Genomic DNA, 15,526 nt, shown 5'->3' on the forward strand with positions numbered 1-15,526 from the left:
GTGCGGGAAGGCGGTCATTTTTGTGAGAGCGTGGACGGGTAACAGGGGGGGTGGACAGAGAGTTGGGTTAAACTTACCAAGGTGGGTGCCTGACTCCGCAGGGGTGATCCCAGGTGTGTAGGGTGAGTCTGCAGGGAGAGAGTCTCCGAGTCTCCGAGGCTATTAGGCTTCAGAGTCTCGGGTGACAGTCTCAGGGGGTATGGTGAGTCTGCAGGGGTGAGACTCTGTGACAGTGTGTGTGTGTGTGTGTCACAGTGGAGTAGGTGTGTCCGTGATGTCAGCGTACCTCTTGGCCAATGAAACCCGTGGGGGAGGCGGGGCTTGGGCGGGCGGACCGAGGGACCAATGAGAATCCTCACATCTACTAACAATCAAGCAAATTTCATTTTTATATATATAGATGGTCTCCAAAAACATATTGATCGTATAAAACAGAGGTGGAATAATCCCTGGTGCCTGAAAATCCCCTCATGGCGCTTGAGTTGCAGTGCCAACTAACCTGTCAGTCACTCACGTCCGGCAACAGTGCAACCTATTCTGCTTTAAGCAGGTTAGATTGTCCTGTTGCTGGCAGCAGGTGTGATTGACAGGTTAGGCCTCGTTCAGGGCGGTGCTCAGCCGCTTGACGAGCAAGCAAAATTGATTTTGCTGCTCGCAAACACGTCACGTGAGCGGTTCGCCCAATGAGGACAAACCAGCTCCAGGACGTCGGGGCCGCGCCCCCAGACGCACGTGCACCTAGCCGGCGAGTAATCGCTCCCGGCCGAGCAGGGCGCAGCGCCGGAGCGAAAGCGCGCCTGTTCCCTACCTGGACGAGGCCTTAGGCGGCACTGCTCCGCTAAGCCTGCCAGAGACGTGTGTGAGGGGAGGGGGGGGGAGATCTCCATGACTATACCTGCTCCCAGTGCTGCTTAAGGCCGAGCTTATAGTGCCGGCGACGGAGCAACGTCGCCGTCGCGAAAACCTGAAGCCGGCAAAATGTGATTTTTCAAGGGCCGTCGCGTCACGTGCCGGCCCTTGAACAAATCAAATTGCCGGAATCCCGCAACCCCGCCGCCCGGCAAAACATAACTTTCGCCGGTGGCGACTGCGACGGGTGACGTCACCCGCCAACGACGGCACTATAGACACGGCCTAAGGAGTGGTAGGAGTTTATCTGTGACACAGAGAGCCACGGGGGAAAGAGGGTGGGTGGAGAGTGTGACCGTAACCCTCATCCCCGTTTTATATTTTATTTTTTATTTTTTTACCAAGTTCTGGCTCCTAAAAAAAATAAATGATATTATTATACATTGGTAGTTAGAACACATTGTTGTGCTGCCTTAGTTTAATTAAATCTGCAATGCTGCTTTAAGTGTGTACTTATCAAGTGCGGGGCCAAGTGCAGTCACATGGATAACATCGCCATCAAGCCGGCCCTGTTTTTACTGTATTTAAAACAAATGATAATATTTATACCGATTTTAATAAAAATATAGGGGCTGATTAAGAGCTCGTTAGGTAACGCAGAAAATATAAAACTATTACCTGCATGCTATTTCTTTGTGTATAACTTGAGTCAGAGTTGGACACTATAGAGACGTTGGCATCTACTCTAAAATTAGGTTGAGGTCTTAACCATGCCCATAGACAAATGGGAAAACCTGGCGTCTGTGTTGCAAACGTACCACATGTTCTAATATAGATTGCTGTCTCATGATCAGCCTGAATAAGCTCTAATATTTCCAGGATAATATGAGGTGTGAGGGGGAACCTATGGAGTACCTAATCAGGCATAAATCTACGCAATACCAAATAAATTAACTCGAGCCCTTATTTCCCTTCTCCTACTTCTTGGTCTTTTCTCCTGCAAAGCAGGTAGCAACTGTGCCACAATACATCAGTGCACGCAAAAGCAGCCATGGTTCATCAATATCCATGCAATCATTCATGTGTTTTTATAATGTAGACTGATTTGCAACTGGTCCTCGTAGGGTTGGGCAATATACCGGTATGATAGTAATACCGTGGTAATAAAAATGGACGGTAACTCGGTACTTACCGTTGGTTATTACTGTAGTATTATTGTCTTCCAGCTGTTAGTCTGAGTGAAGCTGCACATGTCCCGAAGCTTCCAGCCACACTTCCTCCTTTCAGCCGCTTCTGCAGAGAGGAGGAACAGGGAGCTCCATGACAGCTACTTCATGTAAAGGCTATCCAAGGCATCCTGGTAATCTTGATCCTGCCCCCCAATCTCTCTCAACCCCTTCCTCTCCCCAATGTCTGTTTTAACCCCTTCCTCCTTCCAATGTCTCTCTTAACATCTTCCTCTCCAACAATGTCTCTCAACCCTTCTCCCCCAATGTTTCTCTTATTCCCTTTCTCACCCCAATGCCTCGCCTTTCCCCTTCCTCTCCCTCCTTTACTTCCCTAACCTCCTCCCCATGCCTCGCCTTTCCCCTTCCTCTCCCTCCTTTACTTCCCTAACCTCCTCCCCATGCCTCGCTTTTCCCCTTCCTACTCCCAATACCTTATCGCCTTTCTACCCTCCAATGCCTAATCACCTTCCTGCCCCTCAATGTCTCCTATCCTGTTCCTGCCCCCCAATGCCTCTTATGGGTCCACCCCAATGTTTCTCTTATCCACCCTCCTCCCCCCAATGTTACTTTCATCCCCTCCCCAATGTTGCTCTTATCCCCTTCCCCCACCCCCTTCAATGTCTCATCCCTTTCTTCACACTCAATGTCTCTAATCCACTTTTTACCCCAATGTGTCAACTATTTCATCCCCCCACAATGTCTATTTCCCCACCTCTCTTATCCCCCCCCCCCTGAGATATTGGGGGGCATGAAGGGGTTAAGTCATTTTAATGATTATACAGTTTTTTTTAATTTTTATTGAGTATTTATCGCAATAAAGTATTTCATATCGTTATCGTGGGATGATTTGTTTTTTTGTCATCGCCCCACCCATGGCCCATATGGGTGCATAAATAGGATGGCTTCCAAAATAAAGAGAAATGGGGCAATTGCCACGGCCGTTAAGCCACTGTGGGACAACTCGCCATGGCCATTTTACCGCTACCTATTTTGCTGCAGGGTTTATACTTTTTTTTTTTTAAAGTTAGGATTATTACGGTTAGAGGTTAAGGTTAGAATTGTGTGTTAGCGGTTAAGGTTAGGGTTTTTTTGCATTTATTACCCAGAATCCCTGGCTACAGTGGAAGCACTTTTTGCTTGGCAATAATGGGGAAAGACAGGGTTGCAGACCTGTATGAGACATGCAAATGTACCCATGAGTGGTATTTTTAATTGCTTGGTCAAGGTTGGGAATATTATGATTTTTAGGGTAATCGGTTTGGGTTACGTTCCTAGGTTGCAATTATTGGCATGACCCCAAATGGGCTGGAATCACCGAGACTCCTTGGCTCATCTGCGGCAGCCAACTGTCCTAAGTTGCTCAGGAATACTAAGAAACCAAAACATACTGAAATGTATAATTGAATAATTTAATAGTTTCTTAATGCAAATCCTCTGTTAAAACAACTCCATCCATAATAATTTCATTGCCTCTGAGGTCCTGAAATGTTCGATTGAGAGCTTCTAATGCGTCTTTGTGGGACATTGTACTCTTGTACCAAACAACGTTGTCGCACTCTTGAAGAACTTTGTCTGCTCCTCTACTTTTTGCTAAAGTTGCAAATTTGATTTTCAGAATGACCTAGTGGTAGCTTTAGGGTTGTGTGATGGGATCACGTCACTTGTGAATTGTGCTTAAACATAGACAAAAACATACACTTCTGATCTCACGATCCATCATGCAAAATGTGGTTTCAATATCTTAAGAGGTGTCCAAATGCGTAGCAACAAGACAAACAACTTTCCAAAATATATAGTTGATTGGACGGTAATGCAAAAAAAAGTCCAATTTCAAGGGTGTATGCTCATGTTTAATAACTATTTTTAATAGATTAGGCATAGACATGCCTACCTGTTGTCGTTATTTTACAAACCACTGCACAAATGCATTCCCAAACCATTCGTGACTCTTGCTTTACTGTCACCTAGTATTTTTAAATGCTATGTTCCCTCAGTAATATCGGATTTCTTTTTTCCTCAGCCGACCTGAACAATGTCAGATTCTCTGCTTACAGAACTGCCATGAAACTAAGGAGACTGCAGAAGGCCTTGTGCTGTAAGTACTCAGTGAAGCACATTATATGAACCTCTTATTATACAACTACTTTGTTTCAAACCTCCTTCTTAGCACATGAACAGGGTTGTTCACTTTAAAAAAAAAAAAAAATGTATGTATGTTTGTGGCTTGTGAATTAATTACCCAGAGCAATATAGCAGCTGGTTAATGATCTTTAGATTCCTGATTATATTTTCAGCTCCGTAATTGACGTTCGTATTAACATTTGTGAGCTGCACATTGTGTCCTTACAGCTAAACAATCAGATAACACATCATCAGTATAATGCTTTCTGCTGTTTTGTGCCTGCACCAAAAGAGACCTACTAGAAATTCTACAAACTAGTGACATATATATGTTTCGCTAATTGGCTCCTATGCCACTCCGGTTCTCCATCCACAGAATAAAACGGGTAGATACTTGGGACAAAGCCATTCATTACTGTACAGCTCTTTCACGTGCTTGAGCAATAAGATGGCTTGTGGACTACTTACTGTAGTACAACTGGGTCTGTGTGTCTTTAAATTGCATGGCACATTGTAAGTGGCTTCTCTGGTCACCTCTATTTCAAAATAAATGCTTTGCGTTTATGAACGTTTTTTTACTTCATCTGAAGAGTCGGAACAATAGAATGTCAATTTAAACCACTGTTATGTTTTTTAAAATGTTATGGCTTACCCTTATACAGTATATGGTAATGCCAGCAACATTTTTTTTTTCCTGGTATGAATATAGTTTGGATCGACAATTTATTCAAGGCTATTTTCAACTCTCGAAAACATTCACATTTGTTTTATAGTTTCCTATTTATAAGGATGTTATCTATCAGAGCACCTTCCACCATTTAGGTAAGCGCAGAATGAAGCCTAAGGCTGAGGCCCCGGTCTCTCCGCTGTAACGCGCGCCCGCGCTTTTGGCGGCGCGTTCAGCCGATTTCCCCGGTCTGTAGCTCACTGCAGGAGGAGAGACCGGGGGGGGGGCGTGGCGGAGGAGTGACGGGGGCGCGGCCATAACGTCACCCGGCAGGTTCGTCCTCATTGGCTGAACCGCCGGGGGGCGTGCCTAATCGCTCGACGCGAGTCCTGCTCTCAATTCTATTGAGAGCAGGAGTAGCTCTCGCGCGAGCGCTGCGGCCCCCCCTCGCAGCGGGCCCGGCGCCATTGCGGGGAGGGCTCTCGTGTGCGCAGCGTCCGCCACAGCGGACGCTGTAGTAGGCAGCGGGGGCAAGGCCTTAACCTGGTAAAAATGCATATTGAGCTTAAAAGCAGCAGTCCCACCAGAACTGTAAATGGGTTTCTGTACATAAGAAATTTGGGGTCGTTGGGTTTTTTTTTTTTTACTAATCTGACATGTTTGGTTGAAGAACAAAGATATAATTGTGTGGTTATGCCTATAAATTACATGGAGGCAATTGGACTAACAAAGGACACTGAACTATTATATTCTAGAGCACCGATTAATAAAAACAGTCATCATCCATTCCCTATCCTCGTCTACATTTGTGTATGTGCACTTAATTTATTGCACTTGGCACTTAGAGGTGAATGATTGATTACAATTATTATTTATTGCACTCGGCACTTTTTACTATTTTTATATGGCATTTGAAACCATAAAAACAAATTGTCTCCAGACATTTAGTTATGCATTAGAAATAGTTATGTGTGGTTTGGGCTGAAATTGTGAGAAAATGGGAACTGTTTGAATCCTACATTGCACAGTAATGTGCAATAGAAGCCGTTCATTTGGCAGTGTGGCCAAGAACAATCTTTATATCGTGTGAGATTGGATATACAGTATTTGTATATTTCTGGTTTCGAGACTTTTCATGTAAGCTTTGATGTGGGGAAGTATACATTTTTGGTCTGAGCATTTCAATATATGGTTTTAGACTGTGTGTTAAAGAGCAGTCATTAGTACTTGACATAAACATCCTTCTTTAGCCTAATTCTTTCTGACTGAATTGTGTGGGTATTGGCTATGATAAATATATGCAGATATAAAATATCTTCATTACCCCGGATTTTGATTTATTGAGTAGGCTAATGATTCACTGTTGTATAGCCCTTAGGCAGCCTATCTGATAAGTCTGCCACTCCTACTAGTATTTTTAATTCTTTATAGAGCTGTGGTGGGTGTCTGCAACCCTCGGACTGGATACAAATTAGGTTCTTATTGGCCAAGTTATGTTTAAAAGTATGATTCCATTTCCAATGACCTTTCTAAAGGTGTATTCCGGCATACCATTATTATATATATATAATACACCAATAGGGACCACATAGTATCCACACACTTTTAGTTGTGCTACAAACTCTCACATTTCCACACCCACCCACACCATTTATATCCCTCTCACTCCACACACACCTTGTGTAGAGCACTGTTTATACTGTGGGCTCTCCATTCATTTTTATTCACACTGATACACATACACACTCTTTCTTCACTTGCCTTCAGTTACCCTTTGACACCTCTAGCCATAAAACACATCCACACCGGGGGAAGGAACAGCACAGATAACATTCCAAGAGACACTGTTTTTAAGTAATCCATGCTTCATTCATTGTAACATCGCCGGAAGAAGAGATCAGTGTATCTCGAAAGCTCGCACAAATAAAAGCATTTCGTTAGCCACAGAACGGTATCATCTATTTATTTTTTGATTATATATATATATATATATATATATATATATATATATATATATATATATAAAAAATTATGGTTTAGCCTATCCCATAGCCTCTCTTGCATTCCCAGTAAAATCAACCCCACACTGATGAGACCCATCAAGGTCGAAACAGCTGTCTGTGGGTGGTTTTCTGGGTATGCACCTTAACCCTGGCTGTGCTCAAAGCTGTGACCATGCAGCAAGCTTAAGCCTATAGGGAACCATGTTAATAATGGTTATTGAGGCAAAAAGTGACACTGTGTGCTCATTTGCATGTCATTTCCCAGAATCCCTTGCTGCAGTGGAAGTGCTGTATGCTGAGTGATAATGGGGAAAGGCGGGGTTGCAGACCTGCCTAAGACATGCAGATGAGCATACAGCTATATTTGCATATATATATATATATATATATATATATATATATATATATATATATATATATATATATATATAATGCAACATATAAAATAATCCAACAAAAAGTTATATATATAACTTTTTCTTGGATTGGTGTATCTCTAATGTCCGTATTAGAGATGTGCAAAATAAAGACTGAAAAAGGACAAATTTCTCCTGGTTCAAGACCATGGGTGTAAATTCTACACTTCTCCAGTCCTCAGTAACACACTCTTCCTATATTGTGGCAGTATCTGTTTAGAGTTTTTTGGGGGGATGGTTAAACCAGGGGTAGCATTTCCACATAAAATGTACGTGTCACTATTTCTTACATTTTCTCTTAAGTTGACGTATTCGGGAACTTTTGGATAGTAGAATGGAAAATGCAGTAGGAATAACTTTGTTTGGCCAGCTTATATTTCCCAGTGCATGCCACCAGTGGAGAACAGCTGGATGGCTTAATAAATGCAGAATGTGCACAGCTGGGTATATATCATTGTAATCACGAGAGCACTTTAATTGATATGTGGCTGTATTTATAAAGGACTTGTTTAGTGCATATGAGGTTATAATGGTTAGTCACCTGGAAATTGAAATGCACCTGTCCCCCAAAAACAGCTTCACAACACAGCTCATTGGAAAGCATCTGTGAATCGCACTGCCACCAATGTTGTGGATTTTTACCCCATTCTGAATGTATTATTTATGTTAAAAATAAGGAGATATTTTTGTATAATGTACTTAAGTACGAGTGCACCAATAGCAGTATTAATTAATTCTTCCTTTTTCCTGCTTATTTGCATCTATAGTTGAACAGATGGAGATAGCTTTGTTAAAAGTGACAAGTCCATAAAAATAGCCTTCGCTGCCAAGTGATATTTCTTGTAATTAGAAGCCCTCTATTGTAACTGTTTAAGGGAGAGGTGTTCTCGGGTGAATACATATAAAGTAAGTAACAACTTGCCTCCGTGTCAACCTTGTAGAATAAAGATTCATTGGAAAGGTGAACTTCGGTAATCTGGTTACAGGGATGTCATATATTTCTAAATCACCAGTGGCTGCAAGCCTAGTGAATTATATCCTGCCAAATAAACTCCTTCACCTTCACTGGTAGCTTTCTTCATGCTATTCATAAATTATCTTAGCCTAGGGGACATATATCCTGTCCCGTTGACAGTGGAGGCTGGATTAGATCAATACCATGGCATATGCACCTATTACACCTTTTATGTATGCATGTTGTGCAGACAAATGATAGACCTTGTATATTTCTTTCAAAAGCTTGTTGAACATGTATGTTTGGTAACTAATTTGACTAGTAAACGTGCATTTTGTTGCATGGAAAATGTAAAGGCATTGCAGCATGGATACATATAGACCAGTGGTTCCAACTTTTTTTTGGTTAAGAAACCCTATCATTATATTGTGATTTTCTGCCGAATCCCAAACTACTCTGATAGCGAGTCTGAGATCAAATGCATTGTAAGGAAGCCCAACCCTCTCTAATAGCACATCTTAGATCAGAGGCATTGTAAGGAACCCCAGTCCTCTCTAATAGCACATCTTAGATCAGAGGCATTGTAAGGAACCCCAGCCCTCTCTAATAGCACATCTTAGATCAGAGGCATTGTAAGGAACCCCAGCCCTCTCTAATAGCACATCTTAGATCAGATGCATTGTAAGGAACCCCAGCCCTCTCTAATAGCGTGTCTGAGATCAGATGCATTGTAAGGAACCCCAACCCTCTCTAATAGCACATCTTAGATCAGATGCATTGTAAGGAACCCCAGCCCTCTCTAATAGCGTGTCTGAGATCAGATGCATTGTAAATTTGTCTGTATTTGGTACCATTTTCAAAAGACCTGAAACTTGCACGGAACCCTAGGGTTCTTAGGAACCCCAGTTAAAAAACACTGATCTAGACACCAACCTAGTTTTAATCAATCTCTTTCTAATGTTTTCTTTAAGCATTATAATGAGGGCTCTATTGTAAACTATTTTATAAATAGTTTAGTGCAGAGGCGTCTCATTCTGAAATCCTGTCCTACTCGGGCATATTAATCAACATATGTCTTTTTATTGAGCTGCTAATAAAAAAAACATTGTATGCAAATAATAGTGTGCACATATGCAATCCCCTTTTGTATATAGCCCTAGCAATCCTCTTGCAGAAATTCATCTTTTATTAATTATTGGATCCATTCCTTCCTTTAAAACAGACACGTGAAAATTCATGGCAAATACAAACCACTTGCCCACCTAGTTTGCCAATTTTAAAATGCATTTGTGTTTGCTCATTAGTTTTCATACTCTTCCAATTGAGAACCAGTTGGCGATTCCTTTTTGCAATTCTTTTTGCAAACTAGATCTGTGAATGTTATGTTTTGCAGCAATCCCTGCTAGGTTTTTTTTCTTGATGTACAGGACAGCTGGTTTGGCATAAAGTGCTACACCAACTGCCTTTTAGGACGTTGCTGCTATCTATTAGTGTGAAAAGTTTGTCAGCAGCCATGCAGATAATTGAACTGCCACCCTAAAGCTTGAGGGGTTCACTTAATTACCATTGATCCTAATTCCCAGAGGAACTATGCGTTTAGCCTAAAGTGTTGAGTTAAAGGTGTTCTGAAGCCAAGGCAGCAATTCCAATCTGGTTAATAAATTGGTATTAGAGTGAGGTGTTTCGCTGCAACCCTTGGGGGATGATGCTGAAAAAAACAGACCTTTCCTTGATTTGCTGATGTTGGACAAGACACAGATCTCAGCATGGCTAAGGTTTTATTTGTCAGCAAATTAGGAGACAATGCCCTGCAGTCTTCAAAATTAGCCCTTTTTTTTTTTTTCTTGAAGTTTATAATGAGCTACAAACTTTTGATTCATAGAGGCTTTGGGAGAGAACATTTTTCAGCATCCAATTAGAGAGGCGTGAGAAAAGATAACATCACTTTGCGGTTTTATTGTGAACGTCGGCTGACGCATTAGATCACTAATTTTAGATATTTAATGCTGTTTTTTTTGCAGGGGTTTACGTTTGCTTGATAAACCAAGACATGTACCTGTCCTATAAAATGAGCTTCTCTTTTTAAAAATAAAATATTTGCAGAGGTGTTTAGTTCATCTTGCAAGAAAGAGCATTAGCTTGTCCATCCGGTAGTTTAAATGAATCTTGCAGGCATTCCTTGACCAAAGTTGCTCTAGCCACTTAATGATAAAGTCACATGTACCCTCTCCCTAGCCCCTATTTAATGCAGTGAGGTAATGCACAGTTAATGATGCATTACATTCTATTCAAGTTGATTGAGGTTGTTGCATTGTTAATTGTGCATTATCCAGCGTCTCCCTATATTGAGTAACAGGCTTGTTTCTATTAATTGCTGTTACTCCCCCCCCCTCACCCCCCCACTTCCCCTTACCCCCACACTTCATTATGATCTCATGTTTCATTGTGAAAACCAACCAGGCATATTGATGTAAATGTAATGTTTACGGAGACTCCTAAATGCGGTCACTAGTATAATTTTATTCCACATAACAGCTTTATATTTCAGTAGAAATAATAGAAAAACATGGACTGCAGTACCCCTTTACTCATCTGGGTATAGCCAGCTCAGATGAAAGCCGTATGTACTCTATCTTCCATGATATTGGTCCATGTGCCATTCAGAGTCGGCTTTTCAATTTTAGGTACAAAAACCTATAGGGGGAGAATGACTGCGGCATGAACTGGATTTGCAGCAAAGTGAAAAACTTCATGTAATTATTGACATCATTCTAACCCCATTCTGTGCTCTGCAATGTGCTTCCAGCTCCTGGCAGAGGACTTAAATATGTCCTATCATGTGACTGTTAGGGGGATAAGTAAGAAGTTCCACTACATTTTTCTTGAAGAACTAAGCTTTTTTTTCCCCCCACCAAATTGGATCTCTCCAAATCTATTATTAAAATACAAATATAGAATCCAATATGCAGATATATTTGATTGCTTCAGAGTCACCTTCGATAAGTCGGGGCTGTAGCGCCATTTTTCTATTGGGAGCACACCAAGGGTTGCAATAACATTGGCTACACCTGTAGTTGTCCATGAGAGAATTACTGTCTACGAAACCTGCTGGAATTATACGTTTAGTGAAATACTGTATGTGCAATGTTAGGAGGAGTTTTGTCTTTATACTGGGGATGACTTTTACATAGACACCCTGTTCCCCTGAATGTCAGTAGATTATCCATGGGAGAAAATATGAGCATTTTGATGAATTTGTATCCTAATTAATTTGCCCAGGTAACTACAAATTGTACTTGTGAAAAGTTTTATTTTACTGTCATAATTTGCTTGAAAATCTGAATGTGTTTGCTTTAAAAAAAAAAAAAAAATGTTAGCGCTAGATTAATTGCAAACTGTGCTTTATTGATTTACATGTAGCGATGCTTAAGTTTCCATGCGAATATAAGAAGTATTATAATTCTGCTGTGCTTGATTGCCGTGTCAGTGATTAATGACCGTGACTAATGCGCAGGTTATCTCTAATGGTAATGGTTCTGCACTCATTAGAATACTGAAATTCTGTTATGAAAGAGCATTTCATCTGCTTACCAGTCTTGTCTTCCACTTGTATACAAAATATTGATGATTACATGCTCGATTTATGTTAAGTGATTTTAATACGACAACTTTATATGATATTGTAAAGAAGTAGCCAGATAATCTCAAAAGGTAATGCACTCAAGGTAAGGAGTCACATGCCCTAATTCAGTATGTTTATAACCATCATACCCTTGCCCAGGAAGATTTCAGCCATTTTGTTTGGATGGGACTCAAATCTTCGTGAACAAGGGAAAGAGCAACAACTCAAAGCATTTTGAATAGGGGACCAAATCCTGGTCTTGCATATATCTTCTCGGTGTATATATTACCTTTTGTGTCTGCGGGAGATGGGAAGCTAGAGGAAAGAAACTGTAGCTGTACATTTTTGTTCTGGTTTACAATAAGAAACTGATCCAGGAGATGACTTAAAGGAAAAGGGTTCTCAGTCAGTTGTCCTACATGACTAAATTGGCCCTTCTGTATTTTGAAGTACATTTGTCTTTCCTTCTCCATTATTGGTCAGCGACGCAAGTGCTGCAGCCAATCACATACTGTAGGACAATAAGGAAATGTTAAATCGTATGGGTTTTTGACGATTTAGAGCAGTGATCTTCAACCCTTTTTTTTTTTTTAATTTGGTTAAGGACCCCTACAATTAAATTGGGAAATTCAGAGGAACCCCAATCCTCTCCAATAGCGTGCCTGAGATCAGATGCATTATAAATTCATCTGTATTTGGTACAATTTTCAAATGACCTGAAAATTGCAGGGACCGCTTTAGGGATGCCTGCGGAACTCAGGTTGAAAAACACTGATTTGGAGACAGAGGCACAAGCAGGGTTATGTAGAGTAATCAATACAATGTGGTACCAATGTTTGCATTGGCATGAGTGACCTTAATAGTGCTTTGAGGCTGGGAAATCGCAAAGCTCCGATAATGGGCACCCTCTCACCCCATGAGAGTTAAGGGATCGTGTCCATCGCAGGTATATACAAGTGTTGTACTGAGAAGACTTACCACAATTCAGCTGTTTAATTAAAATAATAAACTTGCACAGTGAATCCTTAAATTAATCAACACTTATGATTCATAAAATGTACCTGGCCCGCAAACCTCTGGGGTGCTCAAGTTCAGTCATCAAGGGCTGGCTACAGGCCAGGTATTCAGCACAATACCGAATTAAGCAAGTTTCCCTATAATTAAGGTTAGGATGATTCGTTAAGTGTTAATTAAAGAGATCTCTACCTGGCCTTTTAGTAGCCTGTGAGGACTGAGCGGGATTGCTATAACATGGATATGGTTTACGAAGAGAGAAAACAGCCTGAAAAAGTTGTCCTCTGGTAATTCCTATTGCATTGAATGAGTTACTACAAACACTGTGATTACCAGGCATTTACCTACAGACATCCATTTCTATGAACATGAAGTCCTTCCACGTTTGTTCCTTTTGGAGGAGGGAACAGAGTGAGTTCTGAGTCAATATGCACAAGGCTAGACATGCCCACCTGAATATTTACTCAGGAGGTTCATTATTTACTTATTTCTAAACCCATTCAGTCACTTTTCTTTTAAACAAAATGCAAGTTTTTTTCTGTATTATTCCTAAAAATGATGACTGAAAAAAAAAAAATACATTTTTGGTCAATCAGCCGTTTGCCAAGTGCATATTCACAAGCTGCCAACAAACAGGTAGAAAGCCCTGACCCTTTTTAAACATTCATTCATTATAATATTGTGTGTGTGTGTGTGTGTGTGTGTGTGTGTGTGTGTGTGTGTGTGTGTGTGTGTGTGTGTGTGTGTGTGTGTGTGTGTGTGTGTTATATTATATATAGTATAATATAATTTTTTGATATTTATACATTATGTTTTTTTTTTGTTTTTTTACCTGTGCAGTGGATTTGCTGGGTTTGTCTGCAGCCTGCGATGCCTTGGACCAGCACAACCTCAAGCAGAATGACCAGCTTATGGACATCCTGCAGATTATTAATTGCTTAACCACAATTTATGATCGACTTGAGCAAGAGCACAACAACCTGGTGAACGTCCCCCTCTGCGTGGATATGTGCCTCAACTGGCTGCTGAATGTTTATGACACGTGGGTGCTAATGTACTGATTGCACTGTACTAAAAGAGTTTATGGCCGGGTTTAGAATAATGGAATGTCAGCTCTGGTACACAATGAATGGCGTATAGCTGGAGGCAGCAGGTCATAGTTCATATTTCATAAAGCTAAATGGCTTTTAGAGGCCCTCAACATACGATCACAACATTTCCATCCCCAGTGGTGACCATAAATGATCATTGGCCATGCCCTCTACTATTACTGTCGCAATGCATTGCAATACAGTGTTTGGATAGGGTTTGATGCCCGTGTTTATTTTTTTTACATGGCATAAAAAAAACCTAAAGGACCACATTAAGCCACCCCCAGCTTTTCAGTTTAAACCTCTGTGACATGGGAATAGGTTTCTAAATCTTTGCAGCCAAGATTTTATTGAAAGTGAGTTAGGAACAAATTACACAGCAGTTGCATAATTTTTATTGCTGTGCCTTATTTGTTATAAAACACATGAATCTGTCATACTGGGTCGGCCATACAAATCTACAAATAACCATCACAGTGGAACAATGCTTTCAAACTAGAGTAGTAGAAAAATGTGAGAATACTCCACCCGGGAGTGTACTAAATGCATGTAAAAGTCATGCCGCGGAAGTGATGGCAAATACAGTGAATGTATGGGATAGGGAACAGGGAGTCGTAGGGGTTTAAGAAACGGAATGGAAGCCTTTAAGTCATATCTATGGCGTGGTTTCATAAACTGATAAGTGGGCCATAATGTCGCCTTCTCATATCCAGGTGCTCTGCATAAACCCATTTACTAAATGTAACGGCTAAAATTACATTTCTAATATTAAAGGGGCTGTCCCCTGCAGCCCAAAAACATGTACAGGGGCTAACTTTAATAAATGGCAGATGCCTCTTTATAAAAAGCCAGATAAGTAGAAGCATTTTATAAATAATAAATAAATAAATATAGATATAGATATAGACCTGGCAAGTAATTATTTGGAAATATCCATCTTTAGTTTTTTAAATATTTTTTTTAAAGTATAACACTATTGTATAAGCCAGTGTTCACAATGTTAAAAAATGTCTGCACTACAGTGTGTGTGTGTATATATACACTGTATAGCTATGATTTTGTAGCTAAAAGGTTGGAAATAGCAAGAGGACTTGAGTGACACTGAACATGCATATTAGGGAAATAGTGCTTATGGCCTTAGTCCTTAGTCCTTATGGCTTTTTATGATAGGATGTGTAATATTTTCTTTGGCTTTCTATATAGGGGTCGAACAGGAAGAATCCGCGTCCTGTCTTTCAAAACTGGCGTTATATCCCTGTGTAAAGCACATCTGGAAGATAAGTACAGATGTATGTATTTTCTTTTACAATTCCTTGTATACTTTTTGTCATAATTTGAGGGCTGTGCCCAGGATTCACTAAACTCCGATGTTGAGGCATCGCACCTTGAGCCTGCACTAACAACCACTCAAGTAAATGCCAGTTAATCCCGAATTGGGCTTTGATATTCCGATATGGCGCTTGGTGAATATCCCCCTATGTATGAAGCTCTTGCACTAGAAACTTCATTTCAATCACGTGGGATTTAATGGGAAATTCAATATAGTCCGATGTGCATGT

The 15,526-nt window shown here is 40.7% G+C and overlaps 1 protein-coding gene across 21 annotated transcripts in view; it reads left to right on the top strand.

Annotated features, from left to right (window-relative positions):
• The window catches only part of DMD (dystrophin), a 2,761,517-nt gene that overhangs the window by 2,660,920 nt on the left and 85,071 nt on the right, over positions 1-15,526 (top strand). For all 21 annotated transcript variants that reach the window (XM_075590265.1, XM_075590266.1, XM_075590270.1 and 18 more), the window contains 3 exons: positions 4,099-4,173; positions 13,717-13,918; positions 15,171-15,256. In XM_075590265.1, coding sequence (XP_075446380.1) covers positions 4,099-4,173; positions 13,717-13,918; positions 15,171-15,256 — 363 coding nt within the window. The remainder of the gene's footprint in view (positions 1-4,098; positions 4,174-13,716; positions 13,919-15,170; positions 15,257-15,526) is intronic.

This window comes from Ascaphus truei, chromosome 3 (assembly GCF_040206685.1).
Source record: "Ascaphus truei isolate aAscTru1 chromosome 3, aAscTru1.hap1, whole genome shotgun sequence".
Taxonomy (NCBI): domain Eukaryota; kingdom Metazoa; phylum Chordata; class Amphibia; order Anura; family Ascaphidae; genus Ascaphus; species Ascaphus truei.